The sequence below is a fragment of the Leishmania mexicana genome, chromosome 13 (genome assembly GCF_000234665.1).
Source record: "Leishmania mexicana MHOM/GT/2001/U1103 complete genome, chromosome 13".
NCBI classification, from domain to species: Eukaryota; Euglenozoa; class Kinetoplastea; order Trypanosomatida; family Trypanosomatidae; genus Leishmania; species Leishmania mexicana.
Genome location: NC_018317.1, coordinates 482,613 through 504,046, shown reverse-complemented (window position 1 = coordinate 504,046; position 21,434 = coordinate 482,613). Strand labels below are relative to the sequence as shown.

Genomic DNA, 21,434 nt, shown 5'->3' with positions numbered 1-21,434 from the left:
TCTCTCCCCTTTTTCTTGGTTGCCGTTTCGCTTGTGTCTCCGTGGCCTCTTCCCTCGCCCCTGAGCAGACGCACGCCTCCCTGTCGGTGAGTGAGTGCGCATGTGCGCGCGTCACCGGGATGGGGTTTATGTGTCTTCTTGCTCTGGCGGAGGTGGATGGCGCGCGCATTCTCGGCTCACAACGCGAATGGGGCGGAGCACGGAGCGAAAGCGAAACAGAGCAACGCAAAGTCGTTGGCCCGGCCTCTGAGGGTGCGCACACTCCCCCCTTCTGTGTTGAGCGGCGGCTTCGTTAGAGGGGGTGGGTGGGGTATCTCACCCACCACGACGCCGCGCCATCGAGGTCCACACCCACGTCTCCCACATGCGGCTCATCGCCGTAGGCTTGACGTCGGACCAGCACATGTGGGAGACGCGATGTACCCCTCTACGCTCCCCATAACCGCCGCACGTCTCTGCTGTGTGCTCCTCTGGGTGTCTAGGTTAGCCTCGGCGACGTTCACAGCTCCTCACAGTGCAGCGCTTTTCCACGGGGCCGCTAGAAAAGTGTGCCTTAACGCGTGCGTCTTCGGCACACGTACGTCATCATCTACATGCCCCGACACTCTCTACCGTCCGCCTCTCCTGCCTCAAACCCTGCGTCTTTACATATCTCTCCCACTCGCGCGTTCTCCATCATCGCCTCCCCACCACCGCCAGCCCCATGTATAGTGGCTGATTTCGACTCTGCCTCTCCTTCAGTCGCGACCTGCTTAGCCGGTCCAGCGCCGTCTCTCTGTGTGCGCGCGTGTGCGTGTGCGTGTTGCCTCTCTCCCTCTCGTCGTCCCTCCCCCCCACCCCACCCCACCTTTCCCTCCTCTGTCTGTCCGTGTGCCTGCGTGGGCGCGCACTCATTTTTATTTTTATTACTTTTACTTCGTGGAAGGAGCGCTGCGCTGAGGCACTCTGTCGACCTCGTCCGGCAACACACACACATACAGACACACACACACGCCAATAAAAAGGATGGACCAACTTAGCTCCCTCTACGTCCGCATGGCGAGCGGGACGCACAGCCAGATACACAACCCGAGCTCCGTCATGGGCTTTGTGGACCAGATGCAGAGTCGCATGGAGAAGAGCTCGGCGCCCCGCAAGAACTATCTCATCGACTCCTCCACCCCACACAGCGACACCGTCATTGCGGAGTCGTCGGCGCTGAAGCCCAGCGTGGGGTGGGTGACACTGCAGGTGACGGAGGGTATTCGCCGCGGCATCCACGAATGGGGCATCAAGATCGAGCACCACGGCGAGAGCAATGATGGCAGCGGACTCATGCTCGGCATCGTGCCAAAGAATTTCACAAAGTACGACACATTTATTTCGCAGGGTGGCGGCTGGTGTCTCAGTCGGGCCGGCAAATTTTACGGCCACTGGCGTCGCACCGACAGCGGCGGCGGTGTCCTGACTTTTGGCACCGGCGACCGCGTCGTCCTCACCCTCGACTACGACGCCGCCGTCATGACGGTGCGGGTGGGTGACAAGACGGTCGTCGGCGAGCTCAGCGGACTAACAATGGAGGTGTTTCCCGCCATCTCGCTCCACTACCGGCACCAGCACGTTCGCTTCGACCACCACGCCGTCCGCGAAACGGCCGAGCAGCACCTGCCGTGGCTGCAGCGCCAGGCCTTCCCGTTCGCACCGGCGTTCTTGCCTCTTAGCTTTGCGGAGGTGCAGCGGCTGCCGCTGAACTCCTACCTCTTTAGCAACCTTTTTCAACACCACACGTCGCTGGAGTGGAGCAGCGCGATGGCCAACACCGCGGACAGCGGCGACGCTGGCCACCCGGCCATCTCCGTCCCTGGCGCTTCTGACAAGAAACGCAACGCGGCGGCATCACTGTCGTCCTCCTCGGCTGCCCTTGCCGCTGCACGGCGTGCCGAACAGCGAGCGATGCGCTTGTACACGTCCTCTGAAGCAGCGGCGGCGCGTCTAACAGTGCTGTCGCGCGCCTTTGCGGCGGTTCGCCGGTACGCTGCTGTGGTGCCTGGGAAAAGCCGTTTTCTTGCTCCTCACGTGACAGCGGAGTACCTTCGGCAGCGCCTGTACTCGGCGGCGCGCGAGCCGAGTCTCGGCAGCGGCGGTGGCTCACCCCTCACGACCTCTGGAGGCCTTTCGAGCAGTGGCGCCAGCACCTTCCGCCTCGCTGACAGTGCCGGCTACGACGCCACGCTGAACTGCGGTGCCGTCATTGTCGTGCACTTGTTTATCCGCGCCGTGTCGAGTGGGCAGGAGGTGGCCGTCTCACTCGTGCACAGCTTCCGCGACTACCTGCTCTCCCTGCCGATCTTCTCCCTGGTGGAGTACGACGGGTGCGCCAGTGGCAGCGGCTGCAGTGGCGGCGGTGGCGGTGCGCGTGGTGCCCCTTTCAGTGGCAGCGGCTGCAGTGGCGGTGGCGGCGGTGCGCGCTCGGCGCTGGCGCCCGACACGGTGCAGCTTGCCGTGGACCACATCGTGAGGCTGGTGGAATCTGCCCTTAAAGCCGCTGAGGCACCACCCACCACATCGGCGCAAACCCCAAGTGGCAGTAGCTCAGGCTCATCGACCGGTAAGCGTAAAGACGGCGGCGGTGACAGCCCACCTGTTACACCGCTGACGTCGGCGCTGCTCGAGGTGGCGGTGGTGCTGGCTCTGCAACGTGGTCTCGTGAGTGAAGTGCTGCGCGTGTCACGGTACCTCTTACGCGCGCCATCCGGTATCTTCTCGTCCCCCTTGGTGCATTGGTTGAACCGGCATGCCGCCGGCCTCACGCCGCAGCAGGTCTTGCCAGACGTCGGACGAGCACTGAAGCGTGCATGCGAAGACCCCTCTGCTTTCATACCCACGCCAGTGGACCCTATGACGAGGGTGCTATCGGTGGCCTACGGCATCGGTGCTACGCTGTTTGTGCACACGGCGGACGGACTCACCAAGTACGGCCCCTCCGCCGCCACACCATACGCCCTTGTGGTCGAGACGAGGCAACCGACAACGTACTGCGTTGGTGCAGCCTCGTCCAGCTTGGCGGTGACGCACACCCGCGTACTGCTGCTGACAGACCTCATGGCAACCGCCGAGGTGGCGCTGGTTGTTTATGGGCTCCAGCTTGACACTCACCAAGTCCTGCGCTGGGCAGAGATGCACGGCAGCTGGCCCTGCACGCCTAACGCGCACCCCCAGCTCGTGAGCACCACAGAGGATCGCGTCCTTGTCGTCTACGAGGACCACCAGCAGCAGACACCGCCAGCGCGTGTGCTGAACGGCGCAGCGGCAGCAGCCGGTACGCCGGCGAGCGCAGCGGCGAACGGTGGTGTGGGACGCTCCACCGCTGGTCAGAGTCTCTCCGCTGCAGCCGCAACAGAGACCTCGGCAGAGTGGACCGTTATGATGCACTGCTACAACGCTGCAACAGCTTCTTCGCTCACGGCGGCGCCGCTCTGGGCACGTGCGTTGCACCCCGCCGCGGCCCCGGCGGGGCTCTGCCTGAACCGATGCCTTGCCCTGCGCAAGCCCAGCCTGGTTGATCTGGGCAGCCCAGAGGAGCACTTGACCGTGGCGGGCGGGCAGGTGACGGTGGAGGTATGGGTGCAGTTCCTCGACAAGGAAGACGCGGCAACGCTCTACCAACACGGCGACCGCAGCACCAGCGGGGAGGTCTTTATTGAGCTGATCAAGTCGGAAGGCGCGTACTGCATCCGGGGCGGCTATCGACACGAGATGCGCGGCTCGTGTCTTGTCTCGGCGCCGCTGCCGCCCACGGCGGAGAGCCGACCCTTCCACATCGGTCTCGTCTTCAACGGGCGATGGCGGCTCCTGTTTGATGGTGAGGAAGTGGCCGGCAACCGCCAGGGCCCACACGTGTCACTCGACTCGCCAAAGCATCGGTGGACGGTGGGGACGAACTGCACGTGCTTGCTGACGGGCTTGCGCGTGTGGCGGCTGGGTCGCACGGCTCGGGAGATCAGTCGTGACTACCGCCGCTCCCTCGTCGGCGACGAGCCGGGGCTTGTGGTGCAGCTCTTCTTCAACGAGAAGAACGGAAACGTGGTCTTCAACTACGTGCACAACGTCAAGGCGTGTCACGCCGTCTGCATTGGGGCCGTGACCCACAAAGCGTGCGATGCGCACCCGTGGCGCAGCTATGGCTCAGGCGGGCTTGGCGGTAGCAGCGCTGCTGCGGCAAGTGTGTCCTTTGCATCGACAGTAACAGCGTCAGGCGCGGCTGCGCCGGCGGCCGCGTCGTCACCGGACGTCACACCGGTGTGCGCACGGCTGCACGAGTGGCGCAATCTCGCCATCAGCACCTGCTGCGCCACGCGACATGCGCTCATTGTGAGGACGCCCATCAGCGATGATGGCCCGTACGCGCTAAAGGAGGGCGGTCACGTGCTCATGTTCTTCGACCTCGCTGCCGGCGTCGCGCATCACTCGCTCTTCTTCCTGACAAGCCGCAGCCCGGTGCGACATATGATGCGCGCCGACCCGCAGGGGCGGCTGTGGGAGCTGTTCGAGGTGGATGTCGGTCTTGTAAAGGGGGAGCAGGAGGCGTCCTACCTGCTCTCCCTGCTCAGCAACCCCAGGGCAGCACCGCAGCGACCGCGCGACCGGGTGCTCGCCGTGGCGCCCCTGCCGCTCATGGAGGATGAAGAGGGCCTGGACAACCTCAGCACCCTGGCGAACGAGGGAGAGGAGGGGAGTGGCGACGGTGCAGAGGAAGCGGAGTCGCGCGACTCGTTGGGCTCGACAATGACGAGCGAGATCAACCCTGTCGGCATGGACCGCAGCACGGCAGACCCTCAGGGATCTAGCGAGGTGGCTGCGCCAGAGGCCACCCAGACCCTCTCACGCTTGTCGTCCTTCACCGAACTCGTCGCACAGCCTTCGTCGGTGGTCAGCTACAGCACGGTGGCGTTGTGGCTTCTGAAGCTTCTGGCCCTCCACGCCGAGGCGGAGCCCGGCGTCGATCAGACACTCTTCTCTCCCCTCGCGGACGATGTGGGGAGTCGATGCGTGACGGAGGTGCGGCTCATCTTGGGCGAGCACTTCCGCGTTGTCAAGTCGAGCAACGCGCGTCGTGCCGTGGCGCTGAAGAGCTCCGTGTCTTGGGTGGTGGTGGCGGCAGCGCTGCGCGTCTTACTGCGGCTGGTGCGCCGTGCGCGCGCCTTCGGCCTCCACCCCACGCCGTTGGGGCTGACAGTGGTGAGAGAGGGCACAGGGCACGACGGTGGCAACGCGGCCGACGGCTCACAGAGCTCACCAACGCACGTCTCCAAGGCCACAATGACGCTGCTACTGCGCGAGCTGCACGCGTCTTCGCTACGACGACGCGCCAGTGCGTCGGTGGAGCGGTCGCGGCGGTCGGCGATTGGGCACCACGGCAGTAGGAGTGCAGACGATGGTGACGGCTTCTCGAAGGACAGCTTTACCCTACTAGGCCTCCTCGGCGACATCATCAACGAGGATGGGCTCACACTCTCGCCGGATGTCGTGACCCTCGCCCGCATCATCACCATCGAGGGCGTCGAGCTATTCTTGCCCGACGTCCGCCATCGCGCGCATCTCCTGCGAGACCTGCTTCGCGCCTCCTCCGGCGTCTCCTCGCCTCGCGCCTCCACGGCCGCCGGGGGCGCAGCTGCTGCCCCATCGCCGTCCTTCGCCGCGGAGGACCGAGTGCCGGCTATGGAAGCGCTGCTTGACGCAGTGGCACAGAGCTTCACCACTGTGCTCGCCGCGGCGCCTCTGCTCGGAGTGGATGACGACAGTGCAGGGCCGGGCAGCGCGGCAGCCCTCACGGAGCTCTGTGACACCCTTTCCACGCTTCTCGAGGAGTCGTCTGTGCAGTGGCAGCGTCTGTGGGCTGCGAGCACCGCGACGCGGTCCATCCGCAAGTTTTCGGCCTTTGCGACATCCCTGTCGGAGGCCATCGCATCGCTGCAACTACTGCTGCTCAGCGCCTGTCAGGGCTCGCGGTGGGAGGTGGTGCTGACGCTGATGTACGCTAGTGGCGGCGGGAGCGCCGCAAACCGCGTCACGGACGCCACCCGCGTCCGCGACGGGGGTGGCCAGGGTGACAGTAGCAATTCCGGCAACGGCGCGACAGCGAACGGGGTAGCTGGAAGCAGCGTCGGCGATGTGAACGGCGGCGGCGCAGGTGTCGGCGGCCCGGACAGCGTCGCGGCCGCTGCGCTCGATCTACAACGACTATGCTTCTCGCAGGCCGCCGCCTACCACCCTTGCGTGCGGGTCTACTACAGTGCACTCTTTGATAGCACCGAAGTCTGCCTAAGCCTTTGCGTGCAACAACCGGAGCAACAGCCGTCGACAGGCGGTACCTCGAAGACTGCAGAGCGGGGCGGCGACAGCGGCGCGGCGCTGTCAGCGATGCTGTCGAGCCTGGCCCCAATGTTCGTGAACGCTCCATTGCACACGGCCCTGAGCGCTATCCCACTGGTCCTCGCTGCCGAGGACGCGGAATGGTTCCTCAAACACCTCGAGCACCTGCTTGTGCTGTGCGAGGCGCTGTTGGAGCAGGTGGAGTTGCTGACGAGACCCAACAGCGGCACGGACATCTTCACCAGCACCACCAACACCAGCAGCCCGATCCTTCCTGGCAGTGGCGGCGCCACCTCTGCTCGACGGCTCGTGTGTTCGCTGCGCGAGGCGCTCTTCTACGCCTCTGTGTGGGTCGCGGCATTTCTCTTCAACAGCACGGCCGTGTCCTCCGCCAGTGTCAAGGCCGATGCGGTGCGGCGCCGACTTGGCCTCTTGTCCGTCACGACAACACCGACGACGCAGCGGCAAAAGGAGCAACTCATCGGCCACGCACCGTCCGTGGCAGCAGTGACGAACAGCACGACGGAGGCGTCAGCGTCCAGCAGCACCGCTGACGACGCAGCCTTCGCCGCAGTGGGTGAGGAACTCGCCCGCGTCTGGGAGCACCCGCTTCTAGAGGGTGGCCTCTGGCCCAGCACCGTCGCGACAGCGGCGGCTGCGCCTCAGCACCGAGCGCAGTTCGTGTCGCAGCTGATCAAGAACACGGCGTACTGGACTGCCAAGCAAACTATGCTGGATCCTCTGGCCACGAGGTCACATCCTGCCATGGGCCCTCTCATCACCGCCATGGCGGCGGCGGCGTTGCACCTCAGCGCCGTACCACTGCAGCGCCTTCCGCCGACGCAAGTGGAGGAGTTGATGTGCGCGGTCATGCGAAAGCTCTCGCGGCCAATTCGCACCGAGTTGCTAAGCCGACGTGAGGACGGCGAAGACGACGTCAGCAGTGGACTTCCGTCACCCTCCTCGCCGTCGCCTCCTTCATTGAGTCGGCCGGAGTCCCTGAGGCAGACGTTGGCAGAGCTGCAGCGTCGCTGCGAGGTGCTACTGCAGGCACGGACATGCACCGAGCTGTGGGCGGTGGAGGACGCCCTGTTTTGTATTCCGACTGAGCGTGCCGCCGCTGGTCGCTCGCTGGGGTCTGGGAAGACTGCATGGGTTCACTCCCCTCTCCTCCCGGGAGCCTCAGCACCGTCCTCGTCGGCGCCGATAGCGCCGAGCGCCTTGGGTGCGCTGCGCTCTGCGTGGAGCTCGTACCAGCTACGGCGAATGCGCTTCCGCGCGCACGCCAGCTCGCACCCGAGCTGGACGCTGCACGAGGCCACGCAGCTCGTTACGAACGTGGTACTCTCTCGCCAGATCACGGCGGATCTTCTGCGCGCCGCTCTGCAACAGCGCGAGGAGCTGGCTGCGTTGAGGCGTACAGGTATCGAACACATCTTCCGGCTCGTGCAGCGGGCCCCACACAGCGCCGAGAGCGCCGCTCAGCTGCTCAGCGCACAGGGTCGCGGCGCGCACACGCACTATGAGGAGGGCATCGGCGGCTGCGGCAGCGCCCACGTTGACCACATTCGCCGCACCCTCTTCGACCTGCTGCGCTGGTCAATGGAAGAGATGCCGGCTCAGCTGGGCGCTAGCGGCAGTGCCACGCGCGATGGTGGCAGTGCGCCACTCTCCATGACGAGCACGGCAACGGTGCTGTGCAGTCTTCTCGACCGCAGCTGGCGGCCGCGTGACTTTGCATTCTTTGTGCAGCTGCGGGTGGTGCCGACCATGATGATGACGTACGTAACGCTCTTTGTGTCCGCCAAGCGCGCCTACGACGAGGAAGCGGCAGAAGAGACGTCAGGGACGCGCAGCAGCGGCGACACGTTTGGGCCGCGGCGACACTCTACCGTCGCGGTCGCAATGACGGCAAGCAGCGGCAGTGCTAGTCCGACAGACGATGACGCGACGGCGACGGACTCGCGCGCTGGGTCGGTGGAGCTGCGCCACATCAACCTCGCGGAGCGGCAGAATCGCGATAGGCTTATCGCCGCGCAGCAGGCGCGTCGCACGAGCAAGAGCGCGCTGATGACAGCCTTCACGCTGAATCGGACCGGCAGTACCGGTGGCGGCGGTGGTGCAGCGCACGGCTCTGCTGGGCTCATGAGTGGCGGCAGCGGCGACACCGCCCTCCAGCACACGGCCGTGGAGGCGATGCAGGCGAGGGTGTGGCAGTGCTTCAAGAATTTGGCTCTCCAGTCGACGGCGATGCTGACGCCCGAGCGCATTGTCAGTTTGTCGCGAGTCGAGCAGACCTCTGTCATGTCGTTCTTAGCTGGCGTGCTCGGCGCGATGGAGACAGAGCTGCGGCTGTGTCGGAGCGTGCTGTCGCGGGCCGTGAAGGACACGCCAACGCTGCTAGCGCAGGCGAGCGACGCTGCCGTGCTGGAGCCGCTGGTGACGGTGCAGGACCAGGTAGACCTGCTGCTGAGTTTCCTGTCCGTCGTGAGCGGGACGCTCTGCTCGGCCTCTTTGTCCGTCAGCGTCTCTGCGCAGGTGGACGGCACCGCAGCAGGCAGCGCCTGTGACGGCACGGCACTCTTTCTCAGCTACACCTTGAGCACGGTGTGCGCCAACATCGCAGAGACTCTGCTTGAGCTCGTCTTCTTGGACATGTACCACGCGCGCGCGGTGAGCGCCGACGCCGGCGTGGGGTGCGTCGTGCGAGACGCCGCGGCGTGTGCCAGGGTCGCGGCGCTGCTGCTGTGTCGGTGCCAGCCGTCTGCCGTCCGCGGCATCACCGTTGCACCGGGTGTGTGGCAAGAAATGTACGAGTCGCCAGTATTCGCGAAGATGCCGTTGTCCACCTCCCCGTCTCGGAACGGCGGCCATCCGTGCATGCAGAGATGGCGAGACCTCAGCGTGTACGCCTTGGCCACGACAGGCATGAGTCGCACAACTCAGCACATACTGCTGGGCTTCCGCCGACTCCTGCATCAGCCAGCGTGGGCCGCTGAGTTGCACGGCTTCGCGTCATCCTACCAGGATGTTGTCCACGCTTACGCAGCGTCCGTGCTTAGCAGTCGCAGCGGTGAAGGCGACGTGGTTGGCGCAGCAGGTAAGGCGACATTGATCGGCGCGGCCGTCGGTGCGGCAGGCAAGAGCAGCAACCTCTCCACAGGCGCCGCGACCCGGGACCGCGAGGTGCATGCTGTCCACCTGTACGTGTGGTCGGCGGTACTGGGTGGTCAGCTGCTGGTTCCCCCAACCTCACCCGGCGCGTCCGTTACTTTCCTGGACGAGAAGGACGCCTATCAGGCCGTCACCGCGTGCGTAGTGGACGTGGAGGCAATGGCGCCGACGTTGGTGGGGCCCGGCGGCATGTCTGCCAAGGCTGGCACGTCGTCCTCAGCCCAGTGCGGGCGGCCTATTCGCGGCTCGAGCCACTTCGTACTCAGGACGGCGACTACCGCCGCTGAGGGCGAGAAGGTGCGCGGGGTGGTTGTCGTACCGACGGATGCAACAAGTCACAGCGGGAATACAGAGGAGGTGCAGCTGTCGCCGAGCCAGCTCTTCTTGCCAGCCTGGGAAAACGCCATCGTGGTGCCATTGTACGCAGGCCTGGTCGAGGACTTCCTCGCACCAGCGCTGCGCCTCTGTGTGCCGCTGTTGAGTGAAAAGCTGGACACGGCCGCCGGCTTCACAGGATTCGAGCTGACCTACTTTATGACTCTCTTCCACCTCACAGCCGGCGTGGCGCGCGCGCGGCCGGACCTGGGGCGGCAGCTCATCCAGTGCGGCGCGATGAAGCCCATCCGGCAGTACGCATTGCAGGGCGTGGTGCGGCTTCCATTCCCGTTGAAGGCGCTCCGAGAGTTCGGCGCCTTGGTGGCGGTGCGGGCGGCCGAGGCCACAGCGGACCACATCTACGCCCCGGAAGACAGCACCGACAAGTCCGGTGGCGTGGCGAGCAGCGTCGTCGGTGTGGCCGCAACAAGCCGAGCAGAGACGCCCTCGCTCGCTGCTGCCCTGGCGGCCGTCTCCGCCACTGAAATCAGTCGTGTCAGCCCCGGGTCGCGATCCCCGTTCGGCTCGCCCGTGTCTGCGCAACACCAGACGTTGCCCGGGGTGAGCGAAGCTCTGCTGGAGAGCCTCCGCAGCGTGTCGCCCGGGCCCTCGGTAGGATACCCGGCCACCTTCCTCTCTGGCCCTCCCCAATCCAGCCCCGCCGCCGCATCCTCAGCCGGCTTCCTGCGGGACTCGAGCGAGTACGGCCTCTCACGTCTCGCGCGCAGCTTGGGGGTGTTTGGCGGTGCCTACGGCGGGGCCGCGATTAGCGGCGCCTCCTTGCAGCACCCGATGCGGACGACAGGTGCGTCGGTGGCAACCATCCTCAGCGGTGGCTCAGGTCTTACCAGTACGACGGCACGCATCCCACCGCGCACGGAGGTGGGAAGCGGGGCCCCGATGTTTCTGTCCTTTCCCATGTGGCCTGCACACGACGTGCCACTTTGTGGGGCTGCGGGGCAGCCGTACGTACCAGCCGCTGTTGAGATCACACCGTCACGCGCCGGCGTGCACTTCCCCGTCTGGGAGGACGGCTTCGCGATCGAGCTGGCGGTTCTGCTCAGTGACGGCGATATGTACCCTGCCATGGGTGACGCGCTGAGTGTGCCGTGCTCGTGGCCGAGGCAGCAGCTGGCCGCCGCCGCCGGCACCACAGCGCTGGAGTTTCCACTCTTGACCCTGTACACGTCCGCGGACGGCGGCAGCAGTGGAGCGGTGGCGGCGACGTCGTCCGATGCGGACCTCTTTCCTTTTCTGCGGTTAAGTGTCCAAGAGAACAGCCTCAACGTCGTCGTGCGCCTCCCCTCCTCCTCCATCGGCGCAGCAGACGACAAGGAGGCACTGCACTGCAGCGCGAGGCGCACGCTGCGCCGCGAGGACTGGTACCACTGCATGCATGTCTCCGTTATGTGCAACGCGCAGAGCCTGGCTCTCTCCCGCAACGGCGAGATGACGTCTGTGGAGTGGGGTGGCGCGGCTGGTGTCGGTCGGTGCGCAGAGGCGCTGCTGCGACGAGAGGGTGCCATCCGCAAGGTCGTCCTCGGGCGTGCGGCCACTGGACTGCCGTCTGCGCTGCCTCGCGAGGTGGATGGACCGATGGCGCTGATTGGGGGGCTGCGACTGTGGAGCACCTCCGTGTTGCGGACGTCTCTCCGCGTCGTCGCGGAGCTGGTCGCTCGCGACCGGGCGCTGCAGTCGATCGGCCTGCACGAGAATGTGTGCTACCTCGATCTCAAGGAGGGCACCGGCGCCGTCGTCGAGTCGGCGGACAGCCAGAAGCAGTTCCGCGGGGTCCTCTCTGGTGGCGTGCGGTGGGCAGCAGAGCCGCTGCCGCTCGGCTTCTACCCGTCGATTGAACTCAACTCCGGCAGCGTGCTCGACGGAGTGACGGCACCACTGGCGAGCAGCATGCGCGTGCCGCGCGTCGCCATGGCCGCCTTTGTCGACTCGCTCTCCCCCTTCTACTACGAGCGCTTCGGTGGCGATGTGCTGTGGTCGCTGCTGACATTAGCGGCGCGCTACGCGACGGTGACGGCGCTGGAAGTTGGCACGAGCCCCGCCTACGCCCTGCACTGCCTCGCAGACACATCTGTGACCTCCTCAGCCTCCGCCGTTGCTGCGCGAAGTGCCATGGCCTTCGATCCTCGCCAAGTGCTCGACCCCGCTCAGAAGGTGCCGCATCAGTTGAGCCGCCTGTTCCAGCTCCACGACAGCGGCTACCTGCCCAACGCGCACGAGCGCCTCATACACGCCGTCGTGCAGCGCCTCGTGGCCGTGCTGGCGGCGGAGGTGCCGGAGGAGGAAGATGAGACAGACAAGCCCTCGGGGGTCGCCAGGGTCGTTGGTGGCTCCGGCTGGACGGCAGCGCGAGCTACATCACAGTTGTGCGGGCTCGTCGCTGACACGGCCTACGTGCTGCGACAGCTGCGAAGAGATGACGGGGAGATCTTCGTGATCGAGGTGCCGCCGCCAGGCCAGGCGGCCCCCGCTTCTACCGCTACTACTCAACCCGTCGTTCTCCCGCTCGCCTTCACCAATGGCGGTACTGGCGTGCTGACTTTTGACCCCAAGTACCGCAACATGGAGCAGGCCACCGTGTACAAGGACGTGGAGCTGAAGAACGTCATTGCCAAGTACCCGGACGGGCAGGGTGGCTGGCCGGTGTGCACCTTGACGGCGACGGAGGCCCCTTGGGCGTTCCTGCGCAGCGTGCCTACCTCCACATCTCATCGGCTGGCGGCGGACGGCAAGCCCTACAGCCCTGGCAGCATGCCCTCCTCCTCGATAGTCACCGTTACCATCAAGTCGCTCAAGCCCACCATTCTGCACGCGATGGTGAAGGCGGTGTGTGACGCCCTGCGCAACCTTGCTGCCGCCGCCGCTGGCGCGAGCAACCAAGGCCATCGGCGCAGTAACGGCAGCACCGGCTCCTCCATTGCCGAGCGCGCAGCCGCGTGTCTGCTCGATGCCCGCGTCGTGGTCTCCCTCGTTCAACAGAGCAGCGCCCGCTCGAGCGAGGACGACTGCGTGCACTTTGTGCATATCCTGACGGCAATGATGCGGCTCTGGCGGGACATGCCAGAGGTGCAGCCGTACGACCAAGTGCCCCTCGCCATGGCGATGTCACACCTGAACACCCCGCTCTGCAGCATCATCCAGCACGTGAACGCCGACTCCGACACTGGTTCTTTCGTGTCGTTATCAACTGGCACGTACAGCCCGTATGTTCAGAGCCTACTCGCGTTGCTGGTGAGCGCCGTGCATGCCGACTGCGCCTGGGCCGGTCGAAGCTACGTGGAGCAACTCCAGGGTCGCTGGCGCCGTCTGTGGGGGATGTGGCAGCGCGCCGTCGTGTACCGGCCATCACAGTTGGCAGATGCGAAGAGGGGGAGGCACAAGGGGATGCTGACCGTGCGTTCGAATGGCGGGAGACGAGATGGGGCCGCCGAGGAGGCGGCGACCGCCACCGCCGCAGGCAGCAGTGCCTTTCGCGCTCTCTTCCTGGCGCCGCCCTCGTCGCGGTCGAGCCGCTATCAGCTGCAGGGAGCCACGCCAAGCGTGGAGATGCCGCACGTGGACTCGCTCGACGCCTCGGTGGCTATCGCAGGGTCGTCGACGACCGCGCATGCGACAGCGGAAAGCCCGGAGCTGGAGCTGAGCGATGGCAGCCACGCGGGTGAGGAGGACCCTCTCAAGGGCGGCAGTGGCGCCTACAACGCGGCGGCGAGCAGCGGTGGTAAGTCGCGAGCACCACCGCTTGTGGTGGAGCTGGTCGCCATGCAGCCAGCATCGACTGGGCCAGCGGACATCAGGTCTTCGTCTCCCTTTTCCTCGGCGACGGAAAGCCACGACCGGCACCCGCAGCCGACGCAGACGTACCCTCGCCGGCCGTATCCAAGCGGCGTGTCACGCAAGGGGAACGGACTCTGGGTGGTGCGCGCCACCTGCGCGGGTAAGGAAAATGGCGAGGAGCAGAGCCCGTTCGCAGCGCGCGACGGAGCCGCACGCAGTGTAACGACCGTGCGTAGCGATGTCGGCTTGACAACCGGCGTGTTCTACTGGGAGGTCTACGTGGCGAACATTAGCCGCGCCGAGCACACCCCTGCCACGCTGGCCGGGGGCACGAAGTTGCCCTCCAACATCCTCGTTGGAGTTGCGACGGAGCGGTGCGTGCCGAGACACAGAAGCAGCAGCGCCACCGGGAGCGGCGCGCACGCAGAGGGGCGAGACGGGTTCCTAGGCAGCGACGGTGAGTCGTGGGGTTTCGACGGAGGTCGTGCCATGCGGCTCTGCCGTGGCCACGCGGTGGAGTCGAGCCCCCGTACGCGGTGGAAGATGGACGACGTCATTGGCTTTGTGCTGGACCTGCGCCAAAACAAGCTGTGCTGCCTGCATAATGGCCGTCTCGTCTCCGAGTTCAGCGATACCTTCCTCTCGGAAGAGCAGCGCGCCGCGCGAGTCGCCGTCTTCCCCGTCATCACGTGCACAGGGGAGGCCAGCTGCGAGGTGAACTTTGGCGCCACGGGTTTCGCCAGCACGCCGCCGCCGGGGTGTCTCCCGGTGGACTTGTCTATCTACATCAACGAGGAGGCGTGCCGGGTGTGGAAGGTGGTTCTGGCGGATGAGGTCAGCACACCCCTTGCCTCGGCCACCGTAGCAGCCACGGCCCGCGCTGGACAGCCTGCCCGTCTTCTTCTTAGCCCTGTCATCCCGCTGGTGGCCCAGCACCTGGCACGCTTCACACAGGGCCGCCAAGGCCCCCTGGATGTCGTCCTCCTGTCCCTGGACTCCAACGCGAAGCTCGTCACCTCGCGCGAGTGCAAGACGGACGACGCGGCGAGCCTTCTCTTCGGCAGTGTGGCCGTCACATCGGGCCGCTGGTACTTCGAGGTGGTGCTGCCGACGGAGCCGACCTTCAGCGTCGGCTGGCACGCGTGCAAGTCGCTTGAGGAGCAAGGCAGTGGTGGTAGAGGAGGCGCCGGCCTGGCGGGACTCATCGGCAGCGTCGGTGGCGGCGCTGCCGGCGGTGCAGCGAACAACAGGGATGCGGCCATCGCCTCCCCAGTCTCGCCGGGCCGCGTGCAGCTCTGGGGCGACGGGCCTTCGTGGGTTTTCGATGCCGGCCGCATGATCGCACGACACAACAAGCACCAGATCAACCTTGCCCGTCGCGCATGGAAGTGCGGCGACGTCGTCGGGTGCCTGCTCGACTGCGAGGCCGGGACGGTGAGCTTCAGCGTCAACGGCGAGTTCTTGAAGGCGGGGCACGGGAGCGGCGCCGTCGGGGGTGGTGGGCGGGGCGGTGGCAATGTCACTGGGCTGGGTGGCACGCGCGGCAGCTCGGAGCCCCTCGAAGCCACTGCCGCTGCATCCGTGTCTTCCACCCAAGATGCACCCACGACGGCGCTCTTCAGCGATGTGGGCATGAACGAGACGCACGGGCTGGTGCCGGCCATTCTGCTGGAACCCAAGTCGTCGCTTGTGTGTCTGTGGAACGAAGAGGAGCTTCTCTTCCCACCGACGGAGGGTGGCGGCTTCCGGGCACTTGGAGGTGCCAGCGCGGTACACGACGCGTTGGTAGACATGATCGTCGCACCGGATGGTGAGGCCGCCGCCCGTTTCCGTATGCTGCACCCACTCCACGACAGTGGGGACGCCGGCAGGCAGCCGAGAAGAGTGGAGAGGCTATCCAAGCCGGTGGACGCCGTGGCGCTGCAGAAGCTGCTTTATTACGCAAGTAAGGTGCAGGAGCTGCACCCCACCAGCCTGCGCAGCTACACGATGCCATCCCTCTACGGTGTTCATGCTGCAGCGCAGAGCCTTGACAGCCCAAGCACATCTGTTTTACCTCCTTGCGACCTGGATGTCAACGCCGTCACGCCGAGTCGCGCCATCTCGCAGAGGCATCAGCAGCGCGACCTCTGCACTGCCAGCGGCCTCGACGCGGCCACGCTGCAACCGCACCTGATGGCCCTGCTTCTCTTTGGGCACCTCTCCACCCTCCTCTACCCATTCGCCCACCCAGCCGCTTTGCCGGTGACCGTCGAAAACGCGCCATTGGGCAGCAGCTGGGCCTTTAGCGAACTGCAGGAGACGCTGCGGGCGTGCCAGCGGTACGCCCCGCCGTGGGCGTCGCTGCGAGCGCTGCAGTGGTCGCTGGACGCCTCAAACGGTGCGGGCAATGCCGTGCGACTCAGCGTGAACCGGCGCAAGGCACTGACAGTGGTGCGGGACAGTACCGCCTCCGCTGTGCGCCGGCTTCGCGACAGCCTTTTCGGCCAGGTGTACCAGCTGCTCGCCAGCAAGCCCCCTGAGTTCTTCATCACGAACAAGAAGCTCTGGACCGTCTCCTTCTATGGTGAAGGCGCCGACGACGTTGGTGGCCCCTATCGCGAGTGCCTCACGCAGATGTCTGCGGAGCTGATGAGTACCTCTCTTGCCCTCTTCTTGCCTAGCGCCAACATGGCCAGCGAGCTTGGGGAGGTGCGGGACAGCTACGTCGTCAACCCGCTCTGCGCGCCACCGCTGGAGCTGCACATGTACCGTTTTATAGGGCGACTGATGGGCGGTTGCCTGCGTGGCGGAGAGCCGCTCTCGCTCTACTTGCCCAGCGCACTTTGGAAGTGCCTGGTGGGGGAGGCGGCGGACGACACGGACATGGCCCGCATTGACATGGCCACACTGAACGCGCTCGGCTATGTGGAGCAGCTGGCTGGCTTTCGGTCACCGAGGGGGGCTCTCGGAGGCAGCGGCGACGGCGACAACGTCGTGCGCGACGAGGAGCTCGCAGAGCTGTGCCCTCGCGGGTTTTCGCTTCTGAATGACGCCGGCGTAGTGGAGGAGCTCGTGCCGGGCGGGGAGCAGATCCCGGTCACGGTCACCAGCGCCAACCTCTACACACGTCTTGTACGAGAGCATAAGCTCTACCGTACAGGGGCGGCGCAGCTTCGCGCGCTGCAGCAAGGCTTCCACGAGGTGGTGCCGCTGTGCAGCATATCGGGGCTCAAGTGGTACGAACTGGAAGAGCTCGTGTGCGGACAGTGCGACTACGACCCGGATGCGCTGCTGGACGCGGCCCGGTACGAGGGGCTGTCCCCCACCGACGTCCGCGTCAGGTTTCTCCGTAGCGTCCTCCGCGGCTTCACGCGGCACCAGCGCGGCCTCTTCATGCGCTTCGTCAGCGGGCGAGAGCGCTTGCCGCCCGGGATGCATCTGAAGATCATGCCAGACGACGCACCACGTGTGGCGCCCATCCCGCCCATGACGCTGGACCGAGCAACACCGTCGCTGCAGCCTGCCTCTCCCGATCGTCGGCAACGCATGGCCACTTCCACTTCGCACGGCACGGCAACGGCAGTGATGACGCCGCAGCCACCGCCGAGCAGCGAACAGCGGTGCGGCGCCTCTTTTGTGCGCCACAACACGCTCGCGCAGAGCTGCCCCAGCAGCAACACCGGAAGCAATACACTGCCGCCGTCACCGCCGCAGCTCCCCTTCACGCCTCCCCCACCCCAGGCGATGTCACGTATGGTGTCGCCGCCTGCCCTGCAGCCAGGTCAGCTACAGCCGGTCCGGGGCAGCGGCAGCGGGGGGCTGTCGCACGCGCCAGCCTCACCGCTCGGCACGGGAGAGCGATGCCGACAGCAGGAGTCGAAGAGAGGTGACGGGATGGTCGAGGACGGCGTTGACTCCTCCTCCTGTGACGACACGCGCTTGCCGCAAGCTTCGACATGCTTCTACTGGCTGCGCCTGCCCTGCTACAGCTCCACTGCAGTCATGGCGCGGAAGCTTCTGTTCGCGATTGAGCAGTGCGTTGATATCGATGCGGACTTCCGCGTGAATGACACGGACGTGGCGCAACAAGAAGTCGGCCCCAGCCTGGCCCGCGTCAGCAGCGACGAGGACGACCTCTTCGAGGACTTCTCTCATCTACGGTGAGGCGTAACGGTGCGGATCAGCTGCCACGTATGTGGAGGGGATGGGGAGGGGGTGCATGTTTGCTCAGCCGCCCCACCGCTGGCAGAAGGAGCCGTGGGGCGTCGGCGAGCGACGAGCCGCCGAATGTGGTCCCTTTCTCGCTCGCGTGTATCTAGTGATGTAAAGTTTTCATTCACGTGTGTGTGTGTGTGTGTGGTGTGCTGTTTTTCCGACTGTGTCTCGCACCAGAATCGTCCACACGCGTCATCCGCAGTTGCGTGCACGAGAAGCGTGAAGAGGGGAGAGGCGGGCGTGTTGCTCGCATGACGCTGCCCCACATCCCAACCACCACCACCACCACACACCCATACCCCCTTTCACGAAACAAACGACGTTAAACACACAGCTCTCACGCACAGGAGGCGGTTGACGTGCATGGCGCTCTCTCCCTCCTCCCTATCCTACACCATCCGCAGTATCTTCATGTTCCTTTCGTTTGTACCCCTATCCCATGGCACGAACACCATCACCACAACCACCGCCGCCCGCCCCCACCCCCTCCTCACCCCCCAACTCTGTCCCTCCGAGGAAGGCGCGGCCAACCTTTCCGCCAACGTGCACTCAACACGAGAACAAGAAGCAAGCGCAACCTCGTCCCGTGATGCACGTAGCAGACATACAGGCGTGTACGTGCACACCTGCGCGGTCGCGATGAGCAGCTGTCGGCTTCTCGCAAGTATGCGGGCGTGCCTTGAAGCGTGTGCATGGGCGCCGCCTCTACGCGCCGGCTCACGCCCCCACCCCTTCTCTCCGCTCTTCATGCCCTCGCTCTTGTCCTCCCTCCCGCCCCCATCCTCTCTCGTCCCTCCTCACCCACGAACAGCTCCTTTGTAGCTTGCATCTCGTCGAGCCCGCGTTCGCATCACCATGGCATACCCGTATAACGCAAACTACGGCTACACTCAGCCGCCCACGCAGTACGGCCAGCCTCCTGCGGCGGCAGGGACCCACGGTCACCCGCCCGTGACGACGCCGCTGCCGTACAACGCCCAAACTGCCTACGACGGCGTAAAACCACCGATGCCGACCTCCACCGGCGTGTACGCCCCCTCCGCTCGGCACATGAACGACAACCACGAGCTGATGGAGTGGTTCCGCGCGGTCGACACGGATGGTAGCGGCGCCATCAGCGTGCCGGAGCTGAACGCGGCCCTGTCGTCCGCCGGCGTGCCGTTCAGCCTCGCCACGACGGAGAAGTTGCTGTACATGTACGACAAAAACCATAGTGGCGAGATCACCTTCACCGAGTTCAAGGATCTTCATCAGTTCATTTTGAGCATGAAGGAGGGCTTCCGCAAGCGCGACTCCAGCGGCGACGGTCGGCTCGACAGCAACGAGGTGCGCGCCGCCCTCGTCTCGAGCGGCTATCAGCTGTCGGAGCAGACGTTCCAGGCCTTGATGCGCAAGTTCGACCGTCAGCGCCGCGGCAGCCTCGGCTTCGACGACTACGTCGAGCTCTCCATCTTTATTTCGAAGGTGCGGAACGTCTTCGCCTTTTACGACCGCGAGCGCACGGGGCAGGTCACATTCACCTTTGACACCTTCATCGGTGGTAGCGTCTCCATCCTGTAGGCGAGGGACGCCCGTCGGAGTGCGGGTGCGTGAGTCTCGGCGGGGAGGGGGGGAGGGACGCGAGGGGAGGAGGGGTGGAGGAGGCAACGGCATTCCTCTGGCTCTCCGCCGCTCCCTCTCTCTCTCTCTCTGTGTCTGTGCATCGGACGTGTTGGCCGTGTCACGGCTGTGGGCACTCTCCTCTTGACGCTTCGTTTTCCTTTTTCTTGTGCTATTCGTGTGCGGCATCTCCTCCGCACTGTGTGTTGCCTTTTGTTGTCCTCTTCCATCTTCTCTGTGATGCGCCGCCGAGTCTGGTCAGCCCCTCTCGCTTGCCTCCCTCCTCTTCCCTGTCTTCCCTGTCGCAGGCACGCGCGCATCAACTCGTGCACGTCCACGGGGTCGCACCTCTGCACACGCCCCCTTTATCTGCCCCCTCCTCCCACTTGTCGCCCTTTGCGTTTGTGGCAATCTCGTTACGGATTTGCCTCCTCCTCTGTCTCTCCTCACACTCGCCCCGGGTGTGGTGGTGGTGGGGGGGAAGGGAAGGGAAGGGCGGTCGTGAATGAGGCTCGAAAGGGATGCGGCCGCGTATCCGTTGTGGATCGCGGGCCTTTGTGGACAGGAGACACACCGACACGTTCGCCAACAGACTGTATCGTTCGGAATAGCATGGGGAGAGGGAGGGCGGACCGCCGGCGGTAGATAGGGGGAACGTTGATACCGAGCGCACGAAATACGCAAGCACACCCGCCAACAGAAAGCGAACTAGCCGGCGCGCATATACATGCTAGGCAACCAGCGGGCAAAGCAGCACACGTATGTAGTGCCCTACATGGAGCACGAGAACACCCCAGTCCACTCCCTCGACCCCTCCGTGGACGAAAGAAATTGATGTGGGACCGGCGTTTTGATGAACGCTCCGTTACCGCCTCACCGCTTGTGGCACTGTTTACACTGACGTGAGAGCGCGTACGTGGTCGTCGGGTGAGTGTCCTTTGCGATTAGTTGGCGCGGCGGAGTGGTCTTTCCCTTTTCTGCCCTTCTTCCGCGCATTCCCCTTCCTCAGCGCACACACACACACACACACGCGATGAAGCTACGCTTGCAGCTCCCTTCGTGCGATCGCTGTCTATACCGCCGCATGCATCAGCGCTTTACCTCTCTTGCCAGTCCAACTCCCCTTCCTCTCCCCCCGCCTCGCCCTCCTCACAAGAAAGCCCACACGCGCGCGCTATCCCCCCCCCCACCCTTTTTCCTCCTCCGCGTCGCTCCACCCGTCTACTCCACTACGGCAATGGCGGATGTCTACCCAGGCTACGGGTGGTGCCCCCAAGCCCCTCAGGGCTACATGGCGAATCCGATGTACGACGGACAGCAACCCGCCAGCTATCCTGCCACCGCCGGCTCCCTTGGCGGTGGCACATACGCGCTGCGGCAGTATCGAGCGCCACCAGAGTTAGTCAGTTGGTTCCAGGCGGTGGACAGTGACTGTAATGGTCGCATCGATGTGGCCGAGCTGAACGCTGCCCTTTCCAGCGCCGGCTTCCGGTTTAGCTTTGGCACGACCGAGAAGTTGCTAACCCGCTACGACCTCGACCGCAGTGGCACCATCACCATGGAGGAGTTTGCCCACCTCCACGAGTTCATTACGGCGATGCAGCAAGGCTTCCGTCAGCGCGACACCAGCGGTGACGGACGTCTCGACAGTAGAGAGACACTCGAGGCCTTCCGGCTCAGTGGCTTCGTCCTCGGCGAGCAGACGTTTCAGGCTGTCATGCGAAAGTTTGACCGGCAGCACCGCGGCTCGCTTGGCTTCGACGACTACATCGAGCTCTCCATCTTTATGGCGCAAACGCGCGACGCGTTCGCCTACTATGATCGAGACCGCAGCGGTCAGGTGCTCTTTAACTTCGACACCTTCCTTGGCACGGCGGCAACGATCTGGTAACGCGGTGTACGTGGGTGCGCCGGCCTTCTGCATCTCCCTCTCTCGACTCTCCCTC

The 21,434-nt window shown here is 65.2% G+C and overlaps 3 protein-coding genes across 3 annotated transcripts; all 3 read left to right on the top strand.

Moving 5' to 3' along the window:
* Window positions 1-1,005: 1,005 nt before the first annotated feature.
* On the top strand, window positions 1,006-17,838 carry LMXM_13_1470 (conserved hypothetical protein; the record flags this gene model as incomplete). Its single annotated transcript, XM_003873299.1, has 1 exon — window positions 1,006-17,838. One exon carries the CDS (start codon window positions 1,006-1,008, stop codon window positions 17,836-17,838), a length of 16,833 nt encoding a protein of 5,610 aa, XP_003873348.1.
* A 906-nt stretch (window positions 17,839-18,744) lies between these two features.
* Window positions 18,745-19,449, top strand: LMXM_13_1460 (programmed cell death 6 protein-like protein; the record flags this gene model as incomplete). Its single annotated transcript, XM_003873298.1, has 1 exon — window positions 18,745-19,449. One exon carries the CDS (start codon window positions 18,745-18,747, stop codon window positions 19,447-19,449), a length of 705 nt encoding a protein of 234 aa, XP_003873347.1.
* Window positions 19,450-20,725: 1,276 nt separating this feature from the next.
* LMXM_13_1450 (EF hand-like protein) lies at window positions 20,726-21,379 on the top strand (the record flags this gene model as incomplete). Its single annotated transcript, XM_003873297.1, has 1 exon — window positions 20,726-21,379. One exon carries the CDS (start codon window positions 20,726-20,728, stop codon window positions 21,377-21,379), a length of 654 nt encoding a protein of 217 aa, XP_003873346.1.
* Between the last annotated feature and the right edge of the window lie 55 nt (window positions 21,380-21,434).